Below are 14,283 nucleotides of genomic sequence, written 5' to 3'. Positions count from 1 at the left end.
ATTGAAATTATTATATACAATTAAAAGACTTAAATCAGTCAAATGTGAGGTAAAATATATGTAGGTTTTAATCGCCACTGGAACCTGCAATTTTGGACCTATTTTCTGGAAAACTGATTCTCGATGGCTGGGAAGCACAGTAGAGAGCACTTCGGACGCTGGCCATTTGGAAATATAAGTTTTATGGTTTATGCTGGGCGGCGCCAAACACGCGTGAGCTGGGGGCATGGCATCCCTTTCTGGCCCAGGAACCAGCACCTCCCTCCTCCCGGAACCCATCGCCAACATCCCCATCACTGGCAGCTGAGCAATTTACTGCCGCTTCAGTGGACGCCAAATGAATATTGGTTTCGGTTTGGCCGACTGGGGTTCTGCTCGTATTTGATTTTGGCTTTAGCGTATTGCCAATATTTGTATTTGTCTTTGGCGTTGTCGTCGCCAGAAACTTCAAAGTATCATTTTCATTTTGACACAGCCCCTGGGAAGGGACAGAGCCAGACTCAAAGCACAGTAGAGCAAGGGCGTCTAAATATAACGTTTTGCAGAGCTGGGATCAAGGAATTGGGGGTCATATTGCGACCACAGTCGATCGGATCCCCGAAGAACCAAACGAAAAGTTCACACCGTGAAAATTTGTTTATTATTTCGCTGAAATATCCGAGTGGAGATCAAATTTGATTGCCACTTAGATCCGGATTGAAACTCAGTTCAATGCTGAGATTCACATAAACATTTGGTCCGTCCTTTAGCCGGAACGAAACCCATTCAATGCTGATTATAAACAAACCCCGGAAAGCTGCAAAAAGACCAAAATACAAAGACAAATAAACCACAACAGCCAATAATAAACAGGACAGAGCAACGGCCAGATCTGAAGTTCGAATCGGAGTGAGAGCAGCCATGGGAGTCACCGTTCCCATCCCACGACACGAGCAGAAGAGCCAGACATGAGAGGAGCGGGACCCGGGACAAGAGCCAACGGCACGAAAATTGACATTAAACAAACAGGGATATTACTCAGGGTCCTCAAGGAGGCGAGGGAAAGACGATATTCAAAACTAAATTGAGCACATGCTGGGCCACTTCACAGATACAAACTCCACTTGAGGTTCAGCCGGAGAGTCCCAGCCCCAGTTCCATTCCCATTCCCATTCCCAGTTTCGAGGCTCAACCTCTGGTCTCGACCAATCTCTGTTCTGCGTGACTCCGAGTTCGGCAGACAGCATGTCTATCAATGCCTGCCTTCGACTGGAACTCGATTGGGAACTGGACCTGGGAGGAGGCTGTTGACACAGATCAGCACACCGGGCAGAAAATAATTTGGTACTACACTGGGAGAAAAAGGCAATGTTTCAAACACAAATTTATAAATAATTCAGTAGTAAGTAGTAAAGTAATGAAAGTATCCACATTCTAAAATGGTAGCATCCCTGAGATGAGGTGTTCCTGGTTCTCGAAGAGTATCGAAGATATATTAATCAGAGACTAAATTCATTTTCCTTAGTGTAGTGTGCGACTCCGAGAACGAAATCTAAACATCTGCGAAATTACGCGCATAAATCCTTTCACACTTTTCCTCTGCCCTGGACACGGGACTGAGGATGGATGGGCCTCGGGAGTGCACATGGGGTTGCATGCCACGCAGGACACCGTCAAATTAGCCCACTTCAGGGTTAGGCCTGCTGCGTGCTCGCTGCTCATAGCGGGTGCAGTGCAGTATAGCGGACTCCCGTGTCGCCCCATGCCCATTGTTTACGCACTTCATATTCCATTCGGCGGGTTGCACGATTGGGGAAAGAGTAGTCGTAGCTCCCTGGCCGAGAATTCTCCGCACGCGTTGTGTTGACAGTTTGCTGGGGTTCCTCTCCACACAGTGCAGCTGCATTTGTGGCTGCTACGCAGAAGTCTTCTTCGGAGCCTACGTCTTGGGCATGACTGGCTCCCGATTGCGACCCTTGCCAAAACAAACAATGACACCACCACCCGCCCCAGACGAGGCATTTCTAGTTGACTGCCCGCCAATAGAGCCGTGGAGGCGAGTGCCAGGAAGAGCAAATGTTTCCATCTAATGACCCCTATCCCTTACCCGGCCTGCGGCTGATGGTGGTCCTTGCCGCTTTTGCCGCTTCTGCCGCTTGTGCGTCTTGCCTCCTGGCTCCTGCGGCACATTTTCAAGCAGTCTTGTGTGGTTACTTAGACTGGTTTCTTTCTTGCCACTCACCTCCTATGCACGAGTATATCCTGCCAGCCACTTTCCAGTGCCGGTGTCTGTCCTGGTCTTCATGCCTCTTTAGCGCTTATCATGCTCAAATGATAATTGAAGGGCCATACAAAAACTATTTATCCTGAGGCTGCCGAGCGTGCCCCTTGTTGCTACTGCTGCTGTTGTTGTGGTTATTCAATATTACTCTGTCTCCGAGGCCCATTGACGAGACAGAGAGACAGAGAGACAGAGAGGCAGAGAGGAGCCGCACAATGAATGCATTGAACCCGAATCGGAATCTGAATGCCCTGCGAAAACCCATCCCAACCCCAGTCGAACCCGAACCCAGAGCGGCTACCCTTTGCCCGTTTGTTTTTAGATGTTTTATTAAATTTGTTTCCAGTGCCCTAACATTTTGCCTTTGGCTGACAACGACCCCTTTGCTTACATCCTTCCACCCATCCATCCTTCTCCGATTCCTGTCGCTCTACCCTGACGAGTTTTATGACAATTTCCACTTTTTTCCATTGTCGATTTGATTTTATTACCGCTTTCCGTTTCGTTCGTCGGATCCCAACTTATCGGCACTATGATGTTGTCATCATTATTCCGATTAGTGGATGGGGAATGGGAATGGGATTGAGGATAGCTGCAGCTTTTGGCTGACGTATCATTCCATCGTTGCCAAGGCTAATTGAATCCGGGTGGCGTAGCTATCTTGCAGATACGGATACGATTCACTGTATCTTTATGGTGCCTCTAAACCATAATTTCGTCTATTGGCTTTGGCCGCAGCAGTGGCCAGCGAATCGGCAGTGACCCCTCCCGTTGCCATTATCTTCTGGCTCCCTCTCCTGTGCACTTTCCGGCCTAATTATGCACACGCCCCCGAATCGCTGTCGATTGCTGCCATAAAGCTTGACATTTCGAAGCGGACTTTGCCCGGGAGACTACCCGGCCGTTAATTAATGGTAAACGTGACATTTGGCTAAATGTGGGTGGTTATGGGCTTCCAGCTATTAGAAAATATAATTGATATCTTTCTGGTTTATAAGAGATTACAAACATCCCACAAATATATTAAATTCGTTGTCTCTGTGCCTTATTTCGCTGATGGCTAAATTTCTATGATTTTGTTAGTCGGAAAACACTCGGAACGAGACTGAAAACAAGCCAGAGCTGTTTAGTCGAGGGTTCTGACTGCTAAATACCCACCAAACCATTGTTGCCATTGTCTTTTATCACCATGAAGGCGGCCAAAATAAACAACATCTTATATACCCCTCTTGCTCGGCGAATACCGTATAAAAAATCGTGCAGCAGATACTTTTTCGCTGCTTTGTTATAATTCCACAGCAAATGCGCACATTGCTTCAATTTTAGTGGCCTTTGTTCCAGTCGAAATCGGTAAATAAAGTTTTCAAAGTTGCACAAACTGGCAGCGGCAGCGGCAGCAGCAGCAGCAACAATCGTCGAGCGGTAAGGTGGGGCGAGCCGGGCAGTAGAGCCAAGCTATGCCAATTCCGTGTACAAGTGCTGCTCGATGCCAACAAGTTCGCCGAGTCGTCCTCCCACTCCTCCTCCCACGCAAGGTATCCTAAGCCCTGCCAAAACATATCCAGCTTGGCTGGGACTTTTACGGCAGAAGTTGCATCGGCATGTCGAGCTGCCGAGGATGGAGGATGTGGAGGGGCACAACACAGCACGCTGAGAAGGCAGAATCATTGAAGCCAAAGCCTAGTCTTAAGCCAAGAGCCAACATCAAGTTGCCGAAAGCGCAAAGCAAAGGGGGGACTGAGCAATCCAGCTCCGACTCCAGGACTCCAGGACTTCAGGACTCCAGGACTACAGGACTCCAGGAAGAACCAAGCCTCAGAAGTAGCGCCAAACTTTTGTGCACGGCGCCATGTTTGGTTTGTCTTTTCAGCTTCCGCTTTCTCCTTGTTTCTCGGCTTTCCTTTCCCTTTGTGAAGGGGTGTATCCCTGCGCTTGTGCTTGTGTTTGTATTTGCGTGGGTGAATAGTTGGCTTTTGTAGGGCTGCGGAAATGGGTTTGCTAGTTTGGTTGCCTGTCAGCAGGTATACAGGGTGACATTGTCGATATGACAATGTTCTTCCCCAGATCCCCAGATCCTCAGCTTTGAAGACTCCAAGATCTATCCGATAAACTATCCTCGTTTACCCTTTAGTATTCCGTTATGCTTGTATCCAGGGTGTCGGTTGGCTGGTCACCCGCTCCTTGGCTGTTTATCCCCAAACTTTTCCAACCCGCAAAAGTTAAATGCAAGAGCATAAAAACGGGAAGAAGACAAGGCCGTCGTCGTTCTTGTGTTGGCCTTCTGGTCCAGTCGTGCCACTCAAAGGGGCAGCAACAACTCGAGAAATTGTCGCTGGCTGTCGTTTCGCCGAGCACGTCAAAGTTGCCGCCAGCGTCGGTGCAAGTATGTCTTTGTGTCTTTGTCGGGTGCACCACCCATCACCGCCCCTCGGCCCGCTCGCAAGCCCGAGCTGCGGCTCGAATTTATGCCACGACGGGGCAAAAACAATAAAAGCAACAATCTCTCTCAGTGAGAGAGCAATCAGATGGATATATATGTACCCGCAGAAAATGGTTGCCGTTGACTGCGTGGGGAAGCCATGGACCAATCGCAGGCCGCTGAGGTGTGGCCTGCCAGACACGAGGGAAATATCGCTCGAGTAAATTTCCCTTCGGGCACTGTGGACTGTGGCCGAAGCGGCTAATAATCACTTGAGACATGCGCACAGCCACGGACACGATGACACGGGGGTTGGGAACGGGAGTGGGAACGGGAGTGGGAATGGTACTGGTACTGCCTCTCATGCAACCCTTGCAGTGCCGCTGCCCATCTCCCATCTCCTCTCCTCGTCACGTGCAGCGGTGGGGTTCCCAGCAGTTGTTGCTCTGTTGCTTTTGTAAACAGGCGCAGGCGCAGTGGCGCGACATCTACATCGTCATCGCCGAGAGCGCTGAGAGGGTGAGTGAGGGCTCGCTGGATGTGTACGAGTGTGTGTGAGTGTGTGTATGTGCGGGGGTACATTTCAGAATGGGACTTTTGGCACTGCCGACGCAGCAGCGAAGGGCAAAGTGAAATGCTTTGATTCCGCTGATTGTTCGATCACACGCAATCTGACAGCGAAAGCAGCTGGTTGTGCCTCCTCGCTCTACAGCGGAACCTCAATCTCAGACAAATAGTCGTCAACAGTCGTCAACAGTCAGCCCCAAGTCCGTCAATTCGAGACCAGATTTATTTTCAGTGGAGCGGCAGCCATAGAGCCCCGTGCAAGTGTCCGGCTTTCGTGTACGAGTACGAGTACGTGTTTATGTGTCCGTGTTTTCTTTTTTTGCGATTTTTTTGTCCAAGAGACTCGAACAGTGAATTCGTCAAGCGGCGTCAATAAAATGTTGGAGTTCTATCCGATGCCCACAAATCTGAATCCAGTCGCTGGCGGCCTCTACTCGCTGCAGCAGAATCACGGTGGCGCGCGGTTCCTGGACAGTCCGAACCCCAGTGTCATGACCAGTGCCACAGCCGCCTGTCTAGGCGGAAGCAGCAACACGAGTATCAGCACCAACAACAACAACAACAACAGCAACAACAATAACAATAACAATGTGCACATTAGCAACAACAATTTGCCAACAAGCATTTCCGGCAACAACAGCCCGACAGCAACAACTTCATTAACGGGGCCCGTAATTTCCGCACAGCACCAACAGCAGCAGCAACAGCAACAGCAACAGCAACACCAACATCCACACCCACACCATCCCCACCATCAGCAGCATCCCCACCAACAGCAACACGCAGCCTCGACCACGCCAGTGCCAATTAACAGCTGCCCCACGCCCACAGGACACAGCCCCAACAACAGCAACCACTCCGCCTGCAACACATTAACAGCTGCTGCTGCTTCTGTTTCTGCTTCTTCTGCGGCAGCGCCACCAGCAACAGCTCCCTCAGTCGCCTCCTCGTCATTAGGCGGAGCAGCCACGGCTGCTGCGTCTGCGACCTCGACGACGGCATCGGCACTGGCACTGGCATCGGCAGGAGGAGCGGCAACGGCGTTGGCGTCGGCGGCAGCATCGAAATTGTCTGCCGATTGTAGTGGACGCACAGGTATGTTCCAAAAGTATTTTGCACCGGCAGTCGAGGCATTTTCCGGCTCGTTCCGATTCTGGGGTTTTCACGCTTTTCGTTTTTGGCATAGTTGCGTGTGCCCGGCCTGCGGGTCGGAGCGGAGTCCTTGGGCAAGCGAGGCGCCTTTCTCTGCACCGGAAGTGCGTGGCATGGCCCTCCGGTGCTGCCACTCACCTTCACGAGAATCGAGATTGTGCAGCGCCCCCACACCAGATTGTGTTTGCAGTTTGCGTGAGATGTTCTGAGGTTTTGGGTCTAAAGGAATTTGTGTGCCAGTTTTCCTTATAATTTTCATTAAGAGATGAGTATTTCTCAAAAAATTTAACTTTAATTGGCGTTTCAAAAGCAGTTGAATACTCAGTGTTAAATAATAATTTCCTGAATCCATAGGTCACAAATGTTGTGGAAAACCTTACATAATAAAGTAGTTTTCCTGGTTTTAGATTAAATAAGGATCGAAGTGTAAATAGTAAAATAATTTGTTTTAGTCAGAGAGAGGACTTTTAAATTGTATACTGATTTCAGTCCATTAGAAATCGACAATATATTCGACCATTTCCCAGGAAATTAATGATTTCACATTATAATTTGGTCGAGCAAACAAATATTTTTGAGTGAAAATTATTCAGTTGTTTGTTAAGCCCATGTCCCTAGGCTGTTTCTACAGTAACAGTAATTATTTTACAACTAATTGCAAATCCAGTGAGGCATTCATAAACAATATAACCAGAATTTTTGGCAATTAACTTGGATTGATGGCGATGAGCGAGATCTGCCAATGAATTCAATTTGTTTGCAAACATCAAAATAAATTCAAATTTTCTATCAAAGCGAATATTGGCAGTGGCACACAATGGATTATGGATTTATGATAGTAGGGACATGCCACAGCGGGGGCGGACCGAAAGTATTTCCAAAAGTATGAACGCAAGTTGACCACAAAATAATTCTGACAATGAACCTGGCTGACACTGCACGTCCGAAAGGGGCGTGGTGAAACCAATAAAAGGCTATTAAGGCATGCCACACACTGGCACTCGCACGCAGGCACACACACATGCCATGGCATGCATCCACACACGCACACACACTCGCACACACTCGCACACACTCGCACACACCGCACAGTGCCCCAAAGTAGGCAACACTTTTCAGCTTAGCTGCAACGAAAGTGTTGCTGGGAAAACTTTTGCGCAATTCCCCCGAAATGCAAAGTGTGCAAACAATGTGTGATGCATGTGCAGACCTCGTCCGAGGCGAAGTGGATGATGGTGTTTGGGTTTTTTAGGATCACAAGACTTTCGAGAGACTCCGCCCCCGATGCGCACCTCACTCACCTCACCTCAAGCCTCTGGTAGAAGCGAATGTGGCTGCCTGCTCTTTTGCCGACTAACTTGAGATTTGCCTATGAAATTTCTATTAATGTTTGCATTCTGCCATTTGGCAAATGGCAGCAAATAGTTTCCGGTTCCGCTTCCACAGCTACCACCCGGATCCCCCCTGTCCTGTGTGTCGTGTCAGGTTGGAAATCACTTAGCTGCTTTGGAGACCCGACCCACACTGCGCAACTATTGTGTGTGTCGCTGTGTGTGTGCCCACCCGGAGTCTGAAAGTCTGAATTCAACTATCAAGACAGGCGGGGTCGAGGAATGTCGGTGCGGGGCACGTGGATGGGGCATGGGGCAATCCCAAATGGCTGCAGCCGGATGGGAAGGCAGTGGCAGGCAGACCACGGAAATGAGCACACTCAGTGTCAGGTATTTCACCGAGCGTATCAGCATACATATCTGGCTTCTGCGGTGGCTTCAACTTGCTCCTGCCTGTCTCTGTCCCTCTCCCTGTCCCTGCCCTCTCCTATCTCTGTCCCTGTCTCTGTAAGTGTGGGCTTTGTTCGAGGAGGAGCGGAAATATGCGCCATATGCATAGCTCTATGTCACTTTCATTTTGAGATCCAGCAGGTAGAGATAGCATGGGCTTTAAATTGCTGCCAGCGGCAATAATTAAAGCTGTCAGAGCTGTCTATCCAGTCGAGCTGCCAAAAATCTCCGTGGCACGTGGACCCGGCCGTAGTTAGCGCCCCAAATGAGGCTCCGGCTCCCCAATTTATCTCCATAGACCTCCGCTTGCCTGTCAGTGTGTCAATAAATGCACCATATAGTGCCACAGTGCGAAGCAGGAGGGGCCCGATAAGCACTCTGATACCGCTGATACCGATAACAACGAGGACACTTTCGACGCTGTTGTCTATTAGCTGGTTATATTTCCCGTTTATCGCCGCATTGCCTTTGGATTTATCTGCTGTTTAATCTATGTATTTGACATGAGTGTGCCGCACTTGTTTCCACTGTTTGCGCTTGTTGCCTGTTTGCCAGTTTGCCCGTTTGCCCGTTTGCCCGTTTGCCTGTTGACTTTTTCAACGCCAGCCCAGCTCAACCCATGCTGCGTTATGCGGTCTTCAGTGAGTCCCTGATTTGAATAGGTCCTTTGTGTCCGCCCTTTGATTGCTGAAACAAAGCAAGGATCGGGTCGAGTTGAAAAAGAGCAATCATAGAAGAGCAGCAAATGCCATAAATCTCGATTAGATTACACAAACGAAACGTCAATGGAGAGAACACGACCCAATATCGCACCACCAAAGCCGGGGACCAGCTCAAATCCGAGTTCTAAAAAACGTCCCCATTCTCGGGTCTGGCTTTATCAATGAATCATCCTTTGGCGCCCAGCAGCACTTTTTGTTTCGCGCTGCCAAATCCGTTATCGACAATGCGATTGGTTCTGATGTATGCACTGTAGAATGCACAATAGCGGTAGAGCTGGTCCAAGGGAACACGGTATGGGGCTCCTCTTAGGGGAGGGCTTTGTCAACTTCACGCTGCACTGGCTTAGCTCTCAAAGCGCTGGCGCCCCTAACAACAAGCTTCTCCCCTCAGCGCACGCCCACATCTGCATAGATATATGTACATGTACGCATACGTACGTCTATCGTAGATATGGCAGCTATGGGGTCCGCCATTGTGCCAACCATAAATCATGCACATTTTTCTGCCACTGAGCCACAGCCATATAATATAGCACCACTCTCTGCTCCACTCCACTCCAGTCCCAGTCCCAGTCCCCCATCCTTCAGGCTGGCTGCTCATTTTTCAGATGCTTCCATACATTTTTCGTGGCGGTCGTCATATATTTTTTTTATGTTTACTGCAGGCAGCTTTTGCTGTGTTTTCGGGTACTGCTTTTTATGACTGGTTTACAGTTTCAAGAGCTCGTCTATGGGGAAAGGGATGAGGATGGGGATGGGGATTGGGACGGGGACGGGGATTAGTCGCGTTCTGATTCAGAGTGTGGGGTGGGCTAGAGAGACGAGCCCAACAGGAGGAGGATTCATAAGGGAATTATGTACATATAAGGAATTGAGATCTCATGCATGTATGCGTTTTGCATGAAATAAAAAGTTAGAATCAATTTAGTCATTGTCAGGGCGTACACAGATAATCGGGGACCCGGACCCACCTTCAGAGCTCGCACAAATACAGAAAACTTTACGTTTCAATTACGCATCAGCAACCTTTCAATACAAGCTGTTGCAGCCCGGTGACAGATACTTTTGCCTTGCCTCCGACTCTTCCGCTGCCTCCCATGATTGCCAGATCCAGTTCGAGGAGAGGCGCTTCTGTCTCTTCGGGGCCAAGTGCGAAACAATGAGGACAAAAACAAGGGAGCTGAGACATTTTCACACGATTTGATTGTCAGCGTCGTCGTCGTCGTCGTCCCCGTTGCTGTCATCCTCCCCGACGCTGTTCCTGGCACTGTGGCAGCACATGTCATGATAATTTTGCAGCGACATGTGCTGCCATCACGTATACGCCACGCACGCCAATGAAGGGAAGCGGGTTGGGGATAACGGGTAGGGTTGTGCAGATTTCCGACTGCCACTAACCATAAGCACAGCGCAATCGATTTTATAACTCACTAACGTCTTGCCTTCCCTTCTCTCCATCTCCACAGAAGTGGGCCACATCAAATGCGAGAAGAACTTCGAGCTGTGCGAGGGCTGTGGCCAGAAGATCCACGACCGCTATCTGATGAATGTGGGCGAGGCCAACTGGCACGAGCAATGTCTGGCCTGCTGCTACTGCGGCATGCAGCTCCACCACACCTGCTACGTGCGCAGCTCCAAGCTCTACTGCAAGATGGACTACGACCGTTTGTTCGGGGTCAAGTGCGCCTCTTGCTGTCACGCAATCCTGCCGCAGGAGCTGGTTATGCGTCCCATCCCCAACTACGTCTTCCACTTGCCCTGCTTCGTATGCTACGCGTGCCGACTGCCCCTCCAGAAGGGCGAGCAGTTCATGCTGCGCGACGGCCAGCTGTTCTGCTACCGTCACGACCTGGAAAAGGAGATGTTCTTGGCCGCGGCTGCAGCCCAGCACTGCGGCTTTGTGGGCCTGGACGAGGAGGATCTGCTGCGGCCACGGGACGGACGTCGCGGTCCGAAGCGACCCCGCACCATTCTTACCTCACAGCAGCGTAAGCAGTTCAAGGCCTCCTTCGATCAGTCGCCCAAGCCATGCCGCAAGGTACGCGAGGCCCTGGCCAAGGACACCGGACTATCGGTGCGCGTGGTTCAAGTGTGGTTCCAGAACCAGCGCGCCAAGATGAAGAAGATCCAACGCAAGGCCAAGCAGAATGGTGGCAGCTCGGGAGGATCTGGAGGCGGTCGTGGCACAGGCAACTCCAGCGCCGCCGATGACAAGGAGTCCAATGAGAAGGAGGACAAGTGTGTCAAGCAGGAGATGGGCGGCGACAGCTCGGGCTATCTAGGCGGACTGGACAACGCCTTTGCCAGCCAGCCACTAAATCCCAACTTGCCCTTCTCCCCGGACGGTAAGAAAACCTTATCACCAGACTAGACCGCAGATTTGAGCCGATTACTCCTTTCACAGATTACCCGGCCAACTCGAACGACAGCTTTTGCAGCTCGGACCTGTCGCTGGATGGCAGCAATTTCGACCAGTTGGACGACGACGCAGATTCCCTGTCGCTGAACAACCTGGAGCTGCAGTCCACCAGCTCATCCGGCAACCAGCACTCGCACTCGAATCCCCACGACATGTTGGCCAACCTGAACACCAGCCTGATAAACCCGATCGACAAGCTATATCTCATGCAAAATTCGTACTTCAGCTCGGAGCATTAGATACTCGAATCGGTTGAGGCAGCTACAGAGGCGTGGCGAGGACTCGCCGTCGTACGAATTTATTAGCGTTAGAGTTATAGGCTCCAGTTGCACGGCAGTGGTACAGAGTGGTGGCCCACTCCCATTCCCTTAACCCCAATGCCAAGGTCACGGCCACCCACGCAGAGGGGCAGCTGTTACTTTATAAATAGCGCATAGTTGGCATAGTTGGTTTCCGCAGGAGGCATTTCGGAGACAGGCGGCTGCAGCATTAGATTCGAGTTGTAGAACAAGATAAATGAAATGTGATTTTTTTAAGATAAATGAAATTTTAAGGTTCTCGCGTTACGTTCTCTGGCGCACCAGCGAGACGGTAGCACTTTTTTTTTTTTGTTGGTCTTGCGGAAGCGAGAGCAAGCGCGATAATGCATAACATATACATATATAACGATATGTAGAACACCCGAAAGGTAAACGGTCAATGTGCACCTTATGTTTGTAAATAGTTTTAAGCCAGACAATTGTTATTAAATGTAATTTAAAGTCAATAATTGTATTAGCAAGTGCAATTTAATCTGTTCCCCTAAAATATACATCTTAACCGAGTCGGGTATGCTTTTTTCTCAAAGGTAGAGAATGGCCCTCTATAAATGCAGTAAAGCAATCGGGGAATGACTCCGTATATAGATCCGAGGCTATACAACGCCTTCATACGACCAATCATGCTCAATGGACAAGCCCTAGACAACAGAACTTGTCTCAACAAACTCAGTAGAGATCTATGCATAACTGGCAGGCTATGCACTACTCCAGGTGAAGCCCTGGATACCTTCTCCTCCTGGACCTCCTTCCCGTAGATCTCATGGGAAATACCCCCTCCAATATAACAATATAAATCCCCTTCCCCCTAACAATATATATAATTTATGGGGTCGGAAGCGCTTCCTTCTGTTACACACACCCTATGTCTCTAAACTCTTTGATGTACGGGTATAGCAAGCAAGGTTTTTAAATGATTTCGGGATTCCGCTCAGGCCACAGCCTGATGGCATGGTAACGGAATGCAGTCTTGCCCAGAGAGCTGGCCCACATGAGCCATTACGGATCTTAGACTAATTCTAATTTAAGTTTAATTTATTATATTATTATTATTTTTATATTATTATTATTATATTATATATTTAATTTAATTTATATAAAATTGTGTTTTACAGGCCATCATATCATATCCGTGTGCTAATGTGGTGCACAGAGACAAGTATTAATTGGAGCCGCCAAACGAAACGGTTATGCACCATCATGTGTCGCAGGTGAAATAATACTCTAAAAATGCTTAAGTTAAATCCACAAATGCCAGCAATCCTATACAGGCAGAGTGCGCGAGTACGTGTGCACCCATACATTAAAACCTGGACCCTCGAGAGAAAACTGAGACGCCATAGTCGCAGACCCTGGCAGCGTACAAAGAAAGTTCCTTTGCAACATGTTCGTTGTATGAACTGAAACACCTACATATATACTGTATGGTTATAGCTGTGTGACATTAGACTTTGGTAAATTTGCTGCGAAGAGAGCGATAGCATGATAGACATCGATTTGTTAGTGCTGGTAAGCGTCGCGCAGCTGTTGAACATATGTTTTACTTTTTGGGAAGAAAGACTGTCACAGTCTTGAACAGACCCCGTCCTGAAGCGATCATCTGCCCGTCCTTAAATCCCGCTATCGCTATCACATCGGCACACCTTTCGCTATTGTTCTGCCTCTTTATTTATTATACACTATCCCCCACAATAAAACACATTTAGCTAAACAATCATCGAATTATCGAACTACGCTGCTGAAAAAGCTCAGTAGCCTCAAAACCAGTATTAAAAGTACAAATTTCCATTTTCAGAGTCTCATGACTACGTCAGACAAGGGATGAATCCCCCTCGATCCTTGACACGTTTTCACATGGAACATCAGTGTCGTCGGATGAATTAATATTTTTAATGGAATATGAATAATATTGAAGAAAATTTGTATACCTACAAATTATCGTCATCCCATATGGATATGAAGAGAATATGTCGCTGAACGGAAGTTCGCGTTTAAGGTTAAGGCCAGTCTACACTAGATCCAAAAAAAACACAGATATAAAACTCACCAGATCATCATTGCGCCGTTGAATAGTCTGTAAATAATTAATTACTTCATGGAGATACATATATATCAGGCTAATCGCGGCCCATCTACTTTATGTCTAGATACAAATCATCTCTCACTTGAAAGTTGTGCATCATTCTTTACAGCTTAAGCCGAGCTCTAATAGCCTATTCACCATCCTGGCCACCATCCATTTCTGAGATGGTCCGAAAAGTTTTGCAGTCTCGAAAATTCTGAGGTATTCCGCCATCCATCTGGGATGCTCTTAATTTTGCACGTTTCTATGCGATAATTAGATGCAAATGCAGCCCTAATAAACAATTTTGATTGCAATAAAATAATTCGCACCTAGAAAAATCAGATTTTTAATCGTTCAAGACTAAACAAAAAATGATTCAAATGTACTTCGAAATTTCGCTCGCCCCCTTGTAGCATCCTCAAATTTAAAGATACGACAAAATTAAAAACGCAAAATTATAAAGAATGACCATATCTGAAGGATCTGGATCGGATCTTTATTTATGGCCAGAATGAACAAATTAATACAACGGATTCCACGCTCGTACTAATTCTCTCTCTCTCTCATAAACTCTCAACGTG

The 14,283-nt window shown here is 48.4% G+C and overlaps 1 protein-coding gene across 1 annotated transcript; it reads left to right on the top strand.

The window, feature by feature from the left end:
• Window positions 1-5,408: 5,408 nt before the first annotated feature.
• LOC6596085 (LIM homeobox transcription factor 1-beta) lies at window positions 5,409-11,594 on the top strand. Its single transcript, XM_026989794.1, has 3 exons — window positions 5,409-6,341; window positions 10,368-11,246; window positions 11,306-11,594. Exons 1-3 carry the CDS (start codon window positions 5,624-5,626, stop codon window positions 11,557-11,559), a joined length of 1,851 nt encoding a protein of 616 aa, XP_026845595.1. The 5' UTR covers window positions 5,409-5,623; the 3' UTR covers window positions 11,560-11,594.
• The last annotated feature ends 2,689 nt before the right edge of the window (window positions 11,595-14,283 follow it).

The sequence above is a fragment of the Drosophila persimilis genome, unplaced genomic scaffold (genome assembly GCF_003286085.1).
Source record: "Drosophila persimilis strain 14011-0111.01,24,50 unplaced genomic scaffold, DperRS2 tig00000431-arrow-pilon, whole genome shotgun sequence".
In the NCBI taxonomy this organism is placed as follows: domain Eukaryota; kingdom Metazoa; phylum Arthropoda; class Insecta; order Diptera; family Drosophilidae; genus Drosophila; species Drosophila persimilis.
Note: the sequence above shows the minus strand (reverse complement) of the source record. Positions and strands in the feature narration are given on the sequence as shown.